Here is a 13,088-nt window from a genome sequence, read left to right on the forward strand (position 1 = left end):
ACTTTCTTGATTTTTTGCATTGAAAAACAATTCATAATTTCCGACCCTGAAAACCACCACTAATTAATTTTGAATCAAATCGGACCATAATTGAAAATCTTGTCCGCCATTGTGAAGCCGCCATCTTGTTTTTCCCCTAAAAACTCCATAATGCATTGTCACCAAATTTATGTCAAATTAGCTTGTGAATGAAGTATCATAATTTGAAATACGGAACAGTTTTTTTCCCTCAAGAAGGCGCCAAAATCAAAAGTTAGGTAGCTAAAAGTGACATGGCTGAATTCCTTATGAAATTACCTTTTTAACGGTGTATCACACTTACTACTTTCCCTATTCAAATTGTTTGGCTGATAGTCACCGAGGTGTGGGGGAAGAGGTACGACAGTTGAGGTTATGATAGGAAGATGTCCCCCTTGGATTACAAATCAACGTGTTTTTGCATTTTTTTTTTTCAGAACACATGTGTTCTGAAGATATTTATCTGTTTCGTTTTTGGTGCCCCACCCTGTATGTGTTTCGGATGACGAAGTTCAGAGTAATGAAAACGACAAATTCGTCTTTATTCAGTTTAATATTAAATTTCACCAAGTCAATCATCTAATGATATAGTGAAAGCACGAATTGAATTAATTCTACAGTCTACTTTTTTATGACAGTGATGAAAAATTGTTTGTAACGATTTAATTTTTTTTTTTTCAAAATGGTAATGTCAACATTTGTTTACACCGCAATGTAAATAAATACACAAGTGAATTTTTACTTATGTAACACTTTATTGAAGACTAATCGATAAATGTAATGTATTTTTGATTGGTAGGTACATCCAAGAAAGTTGAATTATAATTGAAAATACAAACATTTACGATGTAGCTTGTGTAGCTAAGGACATTGTAACTTAGGACAGCAGTCTGGGTATGGTTTTGACAGATCTTCAACAATTTTACATGGCGCTTCTTTGGATGTGGCACCACACCTAATTAGAGAAAGCAAATATATTAATACATTTATTCTTGACATTCAGCAACACACTTGTAAAATACCTCAAACTTGAATTGAAGTCAATATATTCTGTTATTCGTGATTAATTGTGTATAGTCTTCAACTATTCTTTAGGAAATAGTTGTCCTGTTTTGCAAAGGATCATTTGAATTTTTATTAAATATTTGTTGAAAATGTTTGCATATCTAAGTATTGAAATGAATGCCTTATTTAAATAAAGAGGTAACGTACAAAAGTTATTTGTGAGCGGAACACTACATGGTGGCCATTTCTTTGAGATATTTGATTAAATAAAGAAGTAGTTATGCATAACAAGTTGTTTGAACAATATGAACAATGATATATATACAGTGTGACTCACGGTCGATGGTAGGTTAGACGTTTCTGGAAAACGCAAAGCATGTTTTTTCTGAAAATTTCACCTCTCACATTTCCTTACCTGTTCTATCGATCTTAAATATTTTCAGCATTGCGGCGTTGCCACTTCAATCAAAAAGTCCTAGCAACTTTATTTTTTCAAATGGAATACCCCGTATAATAATACATTTTTGGAATCGCTCTGGTATTTTAATACTTTTTTGGTAACAGTGTCCTATACCTATCTCTATCTGTTTTCGAGATAAAAAATTAATTGTGGTAAATATGGTCCAAAACATAGCGATAATTGAAATTAAGTACATCAGTACTCTCAATTCATGAAAAGTTGATATTTTGTTGATAAAAGTTGATATTTTTAGAAATAGTTCATATCTCATAAACGGTCAGAAATAGATATAGGACATAGTTGATCAAAGTTCTTGTTTTTGGTCAACAGTGAGCTCGCGCGGCACACATTTTGGACAGAGCTCTCATAGGCAAATAGCTCCTGCAATATAAAGCCAATATCATGAAATTTCAACAGCTTTCTTTCTTTTTAAGAGAAGTACTAAGTGAAAAAAATGTGAATGCAATAAGACTAGCTTTAGGCCCCAGTAGTATAAACCTCTGAAGAAACTAGCCGCTCGCGTTACCGAAACGTCAGGAAGAAATTCCAGAAATCAACGGCCTTGGACCCGACAAATAGTGATACAACTCATATAATTCCACTTTAACGAGATCTCAGTGGTGAATATTGAGAAAGTAGCCGTCTTATATACGAGTACATTTGCTATCAGCATCTTACCCTTTTAAGTAAACATTTCTATCGCTCCCACAGGTGGCTGTTGCACATTGTCCTTCTATTCTTTTTACTTCTCCATCTTTCATAGACATTTCTGAATAGTAACAGTGGCCAGAATGATCTGAAACATAAAATCCGAACTGAAATCAAAATCTCTTGACTGGAGCAATTCAACACATACAGTGCATTTCTTTAACGTCCCCCCTCCCTTTTATTTTTTGAAGGCGGGTCTTGTGACATGTCTTTTTGAAGCTCCTGACAATGCTTCACAAGCCTAGAATATAATGTCAGTATCTTCAACTACTACAAAATGAGGGAACTTTTAATAATTGCCTGAATATATTGACATTTAACTGCATAATGTGAGGTAATGAGCTTAAGGTCAGTTCAGAAGATGCTCGAAATGGTTGCCTTGAACTTCTTGACATATGAACAGCCTATCCGATATTTCACGCCGAACATTTTCGAACACAATAACGTCAATATGTCTACAAATATTTATTGTTCTCTGCCGTATATTTTATATGGATGATACCTATTCCTCTTCAATAGTCTCCACACAATAGAAGGAGACATCTCACAAACATTTGCGACGAAATATGTAGACTGTTAAGGATTTATTACCACCTCACCAATTATTTGCACTTGCTGTTCTTCCAGAATAGACGGATGACCTGGTGGCTTTTTGTTATGTACACTTCCGGTAGTTGTGAATTTGGATACAAGTTCCCTCAAATATTTGCTACAGATAGGACGATTCGGAAAACGATCATTGAAAATCCTTTCGGTCTTGTGAAAGTTACGCGTCGCACAGTAAATAAAAATCGCTTCAATTTTTTTCCAATGAACGAGAATTGACCATTTTAGGGATTGTTGACGTAGTACCTTTCTACTAGCAAAACCGAAAACTAAATGAGAATATTCTAACTGATATTCATTGTCTTAGTGACAGTTTTTGTCGTTTTCATAAACAAAAAATAACTTAACAAACCTTATCGGTTTGTTGGAATTGCCATATGACAGATAAAAAGGAATATTTCTAGAAATATCGATATTAATGTGTTTGTCTTCAGGAAATTATTAAATGTTCCGCCATTTTGTAATAGGTGAAGATATTGACTTCATATTCTAGGGTTGTGAAGTTTTCGTCAGGTACGAAACTTCAGAGGGTGATTCATTAGGTCGTTTTAAGATAAAAAGTTCCTATGAACATATGTCCGAAGTTGCTTCGTTTCCGAGATACAGGGTGTTGAAGTTCAAAAAAAAGCCTTTTTATAAAATATCATGAATTTCCCTTACACCGATTTGGTTGAAATTTGCTAGTTATTTGAAGTAATAAGGCGCTTATTTAGCTCGAACTAGATTGAAATTATTAGGTCCAGTGGCGTTTCGGTGGGCACCATAGCCAACAATATTGAGAGAGAAAAAACGTCAATGACTTTTCTGTATTTTTTTTTAATTAGGCAACTGAAAGTACAACTTTTTCGCCACTTCGTTTTCGAGACAAAAACTACTTAAAAATATCCATGGACAACATAAAATAAAAACCAAAAGAAAGTAATAAATAATTTCAACCTTGAAGTAAATGAGCAAAATATCCACCTTCTAATGAAATACACTACTGCAATCGATTTGTCATTGACTGTCTAAAAATACCTGGAGTATTCCTTATGACATTGCAGTTGTCAATTATTCGGTTCCCCAAGTCATTCACATCTAGTACAGGAGCCTTCAGACGACCCCATAAATATAAATCCATAGGATTTATATCAGGATAGCGAACTGGCCAATTTTAAGGTCCTGTACGTCCAATCCAGTGATTGGAAAGGTGATGTCGAGATGCTGACAAGCAAGAACACTAAATGAGCTTCATGCATAAACCACGTGTTAAATGTACTCTTACGAGTACCGGCGCTTCTTCTGAAAAAGTCCGTGTAGGATTCCCCTGTTAATCTTTATGGTAGAAAAATGGATCAATTACGTAGTTACCAATCACTCCTACCCAAACGTTTAGCAAAAATAATTGTTGCTGAAAATGACTTTGGTAATTACTACGTCGCCTTTGAAAATTTCTTCCGCAGCAGTAGACGAAACGTCAGGCATAAAATCTACACCCGACGGCCAGAAAACCCGGAAAATAGCCTTCATACACTTATCTCCGGTCATGAAAGTTTACATTATCCGATGATCATTATTATTATTATGTTATTAATCGTACCTTTTTAACCGTAACCAAACAGTTTATTACAACGGATACAAATCAAACACAATAATTGCCAAGTCTGGCGTACCCCAAGGATCGAATTTGGGACCGCTGTTTTTTATATTGATCAATGATTTAAGCACACAAATAAATTCTATGAAACTTTTTTTTGCTGATGATCTGAAAATACTGAATTCTATCCAAAATGTGAATGATTGCAGGAAGATATAGATACTGTGCAGGCTTGGTGTGAAATTAATAACCTACATCTGAATATAGGTAAATGTAATGTCATGTCATATACTAGAAAACATAGACATATTGAACATCCATACAATATTCAAGGTAGTTTGCTAACCCGAGGTGTGGAGACTAAGGATTTAGGTGTATTTTTTGACTCTAAAATGGCATTTGCCAATCACATATACAAAAAAGTTTCCGAAGCCAATAAAATGTTAGGATTTATCACACGAAATTGTCAAAACTTCACAAACATAAACGCCTTGAAGATATTATATTTCTCACATGTCAGATTCAAGCTTGAATACTGCTCAATTATAATTGAGCTCCAAATAATTATTTGGAGCCCCTACTATTTCTGTCATGAGTAGTCAATTGAAAAAGTTCAAAGAAAATTTTTGAAATTCTTGTACTTCAAAAACACTGGAATTTATCCAGCTAGGGGTTCTGACCACTATAGTCTTCTCAATCACTTTCAATTGATTTTTTTAGAAAAAGGAGAAAATGTGCTTCAACAATCTTTTTGCATAAACTACTGCACATCCTAGTAGACTGCCATTTGCTCCTGTCAGAACTGAACTTTAGGGTGCCAAGAGCTTAGTCATGGCTGAATCTCACATTTTATTGCTCTGCAGCACGAACAAACATAATATCATTCCCCAATCAAATATATGTGTAAAAACTACAACTCAATATACAGCTTTTGCGATATTAATACCTACTTGCTCGGCGAATCATATAAAAAAGTTGCAATGGAAATCTTAAAGTGATATCAAAACTTTCTTTTTTTGTGTTGTCAGAGAGTCCGTTATTATAACCACTCTTACCAAGTAGAGCAATGAATAATTATACTATCAGTTTTTTTCTTTTGTTTTAGTTTTCTTTCTTTTGTTTTCTATTGAAGTTATATATTATTGTTATGTTATATTCATATAGCATTTCAAGAATGAACATGCTTTCTTGATTTATTTTATCTATTATCAGTACTCGCGAAGAAGGACATCTTCGCTTCCAGATGAAATTGGCAAAGATACAATATAAAAAAATGTTCATTCATGTAAACCACAGTATATTCATACGTTAAAACCTGGGGACTACGATGAACGACAAGAATTTTGTTTTATTATCCAGGGAAAGCTAGAAGACGATCCTTTTTTTGGCTAGGAAAATAATATTTTCTGACGAAACCGCGGGTAACAACTAATCTATCAATAAAGTGTTACTTAAGTTTGTCAAAAATTAGTTATTGAAAATGAAATACTTACTTGTTGAAGGATCATATAAACTTATTGCTTCCCAAGCATCTACGGTCACGTAGATAAGGCAAATAACTAAAATTGAATGAGCCTTCATTATTTGGCAGAAGGTTATTTTTCACTATGATGAATTTACTACTGGATCCTTTATATAGTATTTCAAAAATCAGAATCGTTTTTATGATAACCTTTCAAATCTGAATTGAAAATGACATCATTGTATAACTAATGAACTAAAAATATATTGTTATTGAGTCTGACGAACTTGATATACGGGTATTTTTTCTAATTAGACGTTACATAACGGCGTTTTTGATAATTTCACATAAATTACACTCAAATAACCCAGACAGAAACATATGTTTCACAAAATTCATTATCAATCAAATAAATCTCATTATTTAAATTTTATGAAACAGGTCGTTTTTTTATTTTGAATCAGTGTTTTTTCATTAATGATATATTTGTAATCGTTTGAATCGGTGCACTTTTGCCAACGTAACACAAGTCGATAAAAATTGGATGCTCGAGATTCGATAAAGTTGACGAAGGTCGTTTTTTATCTGTTTCTGATTGGCGATGAAATACTTATCGAAGTGCTTGAAAAGGTGGTAGTCGGTTGGCGAGAGATCTGGGTAGATGAGGCAGAACTTTGACACTGAATTCGATTAATTTTCGGACGGTGATTTATGAAACGTGCGGATGTGTGTAGCGGTATCGGTCCCCTTGTGTCGACCAATGCCGGCTGTTGCTGACGTAATTTTCCGGACATTTCGTCGATTTCCTCACAATAGAACTCTGCTGTGATGGTTTGGTCTGGTTGCAGAAAGTTATAGAGAATCACACCAGCCGCTGACCAACATACAGTAATCATGGTATTATTTTGGTGGGGTTTCGTCCAACCACTGTCCTGAACGTTTCTGTTGTAGATTATCCACTTTTCATCACACGTGACGATCCTAAAAAAATATAGTTTAAAATAACTAAAAAACACGCTTTTATAGTTGTAGTATTCTGTTGTACTATTCCGTTGTAGTATTCTGTATCAATAAATGGATCGATGAGACATGAATGAGTAACCCCTGATAAAGTAACCGAAGGGAACGGGGATTATTCAGTTTTCAGTTGTGTCTAGGCGGTCGGTTAGTGAACACGAGTTTTATTAAATATTACAGTGGCGACGAGTGGAAAACAATTAGGAGCATAAAAACGGTAAGGAATAATTGAATGAATTATTCACGTAGAAATGTAGAGAAAGGAATTTCCCGAGTTCAGAATGTGGTGTAAACAATAAAAGATATGCATACAGAAACCAAATCTGATTTGAACTACTCACGGAAAAGTATAATAATAATAAATTAAATACTTTAAACACCGACTGAACGGGTAAATTAATTTCTACGTGACTAATAACTGGACTGAATAGCTAATAGTTTGAATCATAATGATTCCCAAATTTCTGACATGTGAACGACTTGAAATTCAAAGGCTGTATATCTGAGGGGTCACTGACCTGAGTGAAAACTCGAACAGACACAATGTCTGAGGGGTCACTGACCTGAGTGAAAACTCGAACAGACACAATGTCTGAGGGGTCACTGACCTGAGTGAAAACTCGAACAGACACAATGTCTGAGGGGTCACTGACCTGAGTGAAAACTCGAACAGACACAATGTCTGAGGGGTCACTGACCTGAGTGAAAACTCGAACAGACACAATGTCTGAGGGGTCACTGACCTGAGTGAAAACTCGAACAGACACAATGTCTGAAGGGTCACTGACCTGAGTCAAAACTCGAACAGACACAATGTCTGAGGGTCACTGACCGGAACGAATTATTGCAGGTTAACCATGAATCCAACAACCACTTCAAGCTTGACCCAACTTGACGTCGAAGGTGACATCCGTTCAGTAGGTATTCGATGGGAGAAATGGAAAAGAGCCTTTCTTATCTACATTGAAGCTACTGGAATTGAGGACCCTTTGAAAAAGAGAGCTAACCTCCTACATCACGGTGGGTTTGGATTACAGGAGATATTCTATAACATACCAGGAGCAAACCTTACTGATCAAGAGAATGAAGCAAAGGCCTTCGATATAGCCATTACAAAACTGGATGAGTATTTTTCTCCCAAGCATAGTAAAGTATACGAGCGACACGTTTTTCGTCTTATGAAACAGGAAGAAGAAGAAGGATTTGGAAAATTCCTTCTCAGGCTAAGGAACCAGGCAGGAAAATGCAAGTTTGGAAACGTCGAGGAGAACCTAATCGATCAAATCGTGGAAAAAGGTAGCTCAACCGAACTGCGGAAAAAAATATTAGCTGCAGGAGACGCCATCACTTTGGAAAAAGTCATCAATGAAGCTACATCACTGGAGATAGTCAGTCGGGAATTGGGAGGATTTGGCGAAATCTCTCCAAGTTCTTCAGGCCACAGCAACCAGGTGAATTCTTTAACGTCTAGATTTAAGGGTAAAACCAAACAAATTTGTACTAGGTGTGGCCGTCATAATCATAGCGCAAGTGATCCAAAGTGTCCAGCGAGACGGCAAAAATGCAACAAATGCCATTTACCTGGACATTTTGCCCAATATTGTAAAACACGCGAGTTAGGCAATTTCAAAAGAAGTTCAGATAAAACAAAAGATAATTTCCCCAGAAATAAAAAAATCAAATTCTCTGGTGCACATAATATTGATGAAGATTCTCACTCTGATAATGAGATTACTTATGTTTTCCATATAGATCAGGATGAGACCATAGATTGCACAGTGGGAGGAGTGAGTATCAAAATGTTAATAGATTCCGGAAGTAAAAGTAACCTAATATCGGATAGAACCTGGGAATATTTGAAAAAACATAAAATACACGTGATGAATCAGGAGAAAGTAACAAATAAGGTTTTCATGGCTTACGGAAGCAGGGAACCCTTAGTTGTTCTGGGTTGTTTTGTTTGTGAAGTTCGGGTAAAATAATAAACCGAAGTTGCAAAATTTTATGTGATAAAGAATGGTACAAACAATCTGTTGGGAAAGAATACTTCAAAAACCTTAGGAGTTTTAAAAATTGGGTTGGAGCTAATAAGCAACATATCCACTTTTCCAAAATTCAAAGATATTCTCATTGATATCCCTATCGATGAGAATGTCAAACCAGTTGCTCAGCCTTATAGAAGGGTACCAATTCCTTTAGAGGCGAAAGTAAATTCTAAATTAGAAGAACTATTAGACTCCGACATAATAGAAGAGGTTATAGGACCATCAAGATGGGTTTCTCCCCTAGTTCCAGTTCTAAAAGGAAATGGGGAAGTTAGAATATGCGTGGACATGAGAGCAGCAAATAAAGCCATAATCAGAGAAAACTACCCTCTTCCAACAATGAATGAACTACTTCCAAGGTTTCGGAACTCTCAAATATTTTCCAGGCTGGATATTAAAAATGCTTTCCATCAAATAGAAATTTCCCCAGATTCACGATACATCACGACCTTCATTAGCAACAGAGGTCTCTACCGTTACAAGCGGCTCATGTTTGGGATATCATGTGCCCCAGAAATTTTCCAAAAAACCCTGGAAAGAATTCTGCTCAAGTGCGAAGGTACGGTCAACTTTATAGATGACATCCTCATTTTTGAAGTGATGAACGGGAACACAATTCAAGGCTGAAAATTGCCCTGAACACCTTACGCGATAACAATGTTTTACTCAATGAGACAAATGCCTGTACGGAATGAAGAGTGTTCAATTTTTGGGCCACACATTATCATGGAACGGAATCAAACCACTTGATAGTTATGTGGGGGTTATAAAAACCTTTAGAGCACCAAAAACTCTGGAAGAAATTCAAAGTTTTTTAGGGCTCATTAATTACATAGGCAAGTGGATACCCAATCTAGCTACACTGACTGAACCATTTCGACATCTCCTGCGGCTGAAACTGGGGAAGAATGCCAACATCGAACCGTATTGGGAAAATCAGCAACAGAAGGCATTCCAAACAATAAAACATAACTTGTCCAGAATCCAATCACTAGGATACTATAATCCCAACGATAGAACGCAGGTTATTGCCGATGCTAGTCCAGTGGCTCTGGGATGTATACTGATACAATTTGACCAAAGGGGACCCCGAGTAATAGGATATGGAAATAAAAGCTTGACTAACTCTGAAAGGAGGTACTGCCAAACAGAAAAAGAGGCATTAGCATTAGTTTGGGCCGTCGAGCACTTCAAGGCATATCTATACGGGAAAAAGAATTTGAGTTAGTTACAGATCACAAACCCTTGGAGATAATATTTGGCCCTAAATCTAAACCAAACATTCGCATTGAAAGATGGATACTTCGTCTTCAGTCTTATAACTTCAAAATAGTGTACAAACCAGGAAAATCGAACATAGCCGATCCGCTATCGAGGCTATGTGTCACGACACCTGCGAAACCCTTTGACGAGGAAAATATAAACGAGCTCATAGAATTGTCGCGACCTATCGCAATATCATTGAAAGACATCAGACATCATTCAGAGATAGACGAAGAATTCGCGAAAGTTAGAACAGGACTCTTCGAAAATCAATGGGATACATCAGTCAACATATATAAGATATTCCAACAAGAATTGTGCTATCATGACGGAATTCTATTGAGAGGAAACAAACTCGTGATACCAGCAAAGTTGAGGCATAATGTCCTTCTGGCAGCACATGAAGGTCATCCAGGAATCTCGGCCATGAAAGGTAGATTACGAACAAAAGTATGGTGGCCCAAGATTGATAGCGAAGCAGAGAAAATGGTAAAAACTTGTAGAGGTTGTATTATGGTAGCGACACCTACGTTACCCAACCCCATGAAGCGGCGGGAGTTACCGTCTAGTCCATGGGTAGATATAGCTATCGATTATCTTGGACCGTTACCTAGTAAGGAGTACATACTAGTGGTCATTGATTACTACAGTCGCTATAAGGAGATTAAAATCACTAAAGATATAACTGCCAGGAAAACAGTAGATCTGCTTCAAGAGATTTTTTCGAGAGTTTGCTACCCGTCATCAATCACCGCCGATAATGGAAAACAGTTTGCGAGTCAAGAGCTACGTAAATTTTGTCAACAGTATGGAATTACTATTTTTCATACTATACCTTACTGGCCTCAACAAAATGGCGAAGTTGAGAGGCAAAACAGAGATATCTTGAAAAGAATAAAAATAAGTCAGTCACTCAAACAAAATTGGAAGAATGCACTCCAGGATTATTTAGTGATGTACAACAGCACTCCCCACTCGGTAACAGGAAAAACTCCAGGTGAACTTTTCTTCGGTAGACAATTTAGAGATAAAATTCCAAGTATTGTGGACTTTGAAAATAAAATAGACAACGAATTGAGGGACAGAGATAAAGTAGAAAAAGAAAAAGGGAAAGAATATAGCGACAAGAAAAGAAAAGCAAAAGATGATTGCTTTCAAGAAGGAGATAAGGTATACTATGTAAAAGAAATGCAGAGGGAAAATAAAACTTGCCCAAACTTCACACCCACTCTCCATTCTATTGTAAATAAAAAAGGTGCTGATGTTCACCTAAGAAACGATGAAACGGGACAGGAGGTAAGAAGGAATGTTATACACCTGAAAAAGGTCGATGGAGAATGGAAAATATTAACAGATGATAAAGAATCGAATCTCTGATCGTTATTTATTATTATACTTTATTTTCAGGTTATGTGGTTTATCACTGTTGCTGTTAATTACTGACACTATTGATTTGAATTTTGTATATATTTAATTATATCTATATTGGTATTGTGATAATTTGTTGTTGATTCAACATTTGAAATAAAAACAAGGAAGAGATGTAGTATTCTGTTGTACTATTCCGTTGTAGTATTCTGTATCAATAAATGGATCGATGAGACATGAATGAGTAACCCCTGATAAAGTAACCGAAGGGAACGGGGATTATTCAGTTGTGTCTAGGCGGTCGGTTAGTGAACACGAGTTTTATTAAATATTACAATAGTATACGAAACAAAAAAGTAAAAAAATATAGTTTTAAAAACTTAAAAAACACTTTTAAAGAACATCGAACTGAAAGGTTTTTTTTTTAATAAGCTCAAAACAGTAACTAACGAAAAATACTAGTATTATTGTGAAAAAAGCGGGCAGATGGCGCTGTACGTAACTATCAATTATTGCTTGAGCTATTCGCGGGCAGATGCCGCTATACGTAACTTCCATGATAGGTTGTTCAAAAGAAAATCAAAATAAAAAACATATTTTCAGAATTATAAGTGTTAGCGAAAGTTTGTACTATAGATGAAATATTTAAATATTTACAATTACCCGTGATTTAGTACAGAAAAAAGTTCCGAACTAAACGGAAGATACATTTTAAAATCTAATTCGATTATTTGAAATCAAACCAGAATATCGATTTCAACAATGAAAACTTTATCGTAAATTGTACACCTAAAAAATTAAGTTACTCAAATATTTCAACAAATAGAAAAATAGAATTAAGGTGCTTGACATATATATCAAATCAAAAGATTGATTTGAAAAATAAAATTATTCACTGAAAAAATATTTTGAATGAAACTTCAAATCAAAACATCAAGACTGAATTGTTTTTTGAAATTATTACTGCAAATTTTCTCTTTACTTCGAAACAAATTTTACAACTGTCTCAGTTTACTATAGAATTTGAGACTTCGAACTTTATTATGTTGTTTGAGAGGAATTTTACATTCGTGCGCCGTCTGTTAAAGATTTATAATACTAGTGACTAGAAAAATTATTTTTGAAAATAAATCAGACTAAAAAGTGAAAAATAAATATAGTTTAAATAAACTAAAAAAGACGCTTTTAAAGAACATCGAACTAAGATTATTCAAAACAAATATTTTTAACTTTTTAGTTCGATGTTCTTTATAAGCGTGTTTTTTAGTTTTTTTTAAACTATAGTTATTATTTATTAGTTTCATATTCTATAAAAGCGTGTTTTTTAATTTTTTTAAACTATATTTATTTTTCACCATTTAGTTCAATTTATTGTCAAAAATATTTTTTTAAATTCTAGTCACTAGTATTATAAATCTTTAACAGACAGCGCACGAATGTAAAATTCCTCTCGAACAACGTATAAAGTTTGAGGTCTTAAATTCTATAGTAATACTGAGATGCAGGTAGTATAGTATAGTAAGTCTCCAACATAGGGTGGATAGTTGTAAAATTTGTTTC

General features: G+C 35.0%; 2 protein-coding genes across 5 annotated transcripts in view; one reads left to right on the forward strand and one right to left on the reverse strand.

The window, feature by feature from the left end:
- Positions 1–13,088, forward strand: part of LOC111507945 (uncharacterized) — a 139,939-nt gene that overhangs the window by 82,389 nt on the left and 44,462 nt on the right. The window lies entirely within an intron of this gene.
- On the reverse strand, positions 754–6,025 carry LOC141482670 (complement inhibitor CirpT3-like). Its single transcript, XM_074176277.1, has 3 exons — positions 5,867–6,025; positions 2,162–2,279; positions 754–973 (listed from the first exon to the last, which is right to left on the reverse strand). Exons 1-3 carry the CDS (start codon positions 5,952–5,954, stop codon positions 880–882), a joined length of 300 nt encoding a protein of 99 aa, XP_074032378.1. The 5' UTR covers positions 5,955–6,025; the 3' UTR covers positions 754–879.

Source organism: Leptinotarsa decemlineata, unplaced genomic scaffold (genome assembly GCF_025532065.1).
Source record: "Leptinotarsa decemlineata unplaced genomic scaffold, Ldec_3_MD MMD2_tig00001719_RagTag_RagTag, whole genome shotgun sequence".
NCBI lineage: Eukaryota > Metazoa > Arthropoda > Insecta > Coleoptera > Chrysomelidae > Leptinotarsa > Leptinotarsa decemlineata.

Coding starts and splice junctions, on each gene's coding strand:
- LOC141482670 (XM_074176277.1), bottom strand. CDS start 5,954: ATGAAGGCTCATTCAATTTTAGTTATTTGCCTTATCTACGTGACCGTA. Junction 2,280..5,866: donor TTTATATGATCCTTCAACAA/GTAAGTATTTCA, acceptor TTTATGTTTCAG/ATCATTCTGGCCACTGTTAC. Junction 974..2,161: donor AGAAATGTTTACTTAAAAGG/GTAAGATGCTGA, acceptor TTCTCTAATTAG/GTGTGGTGCCACATCCAAAG.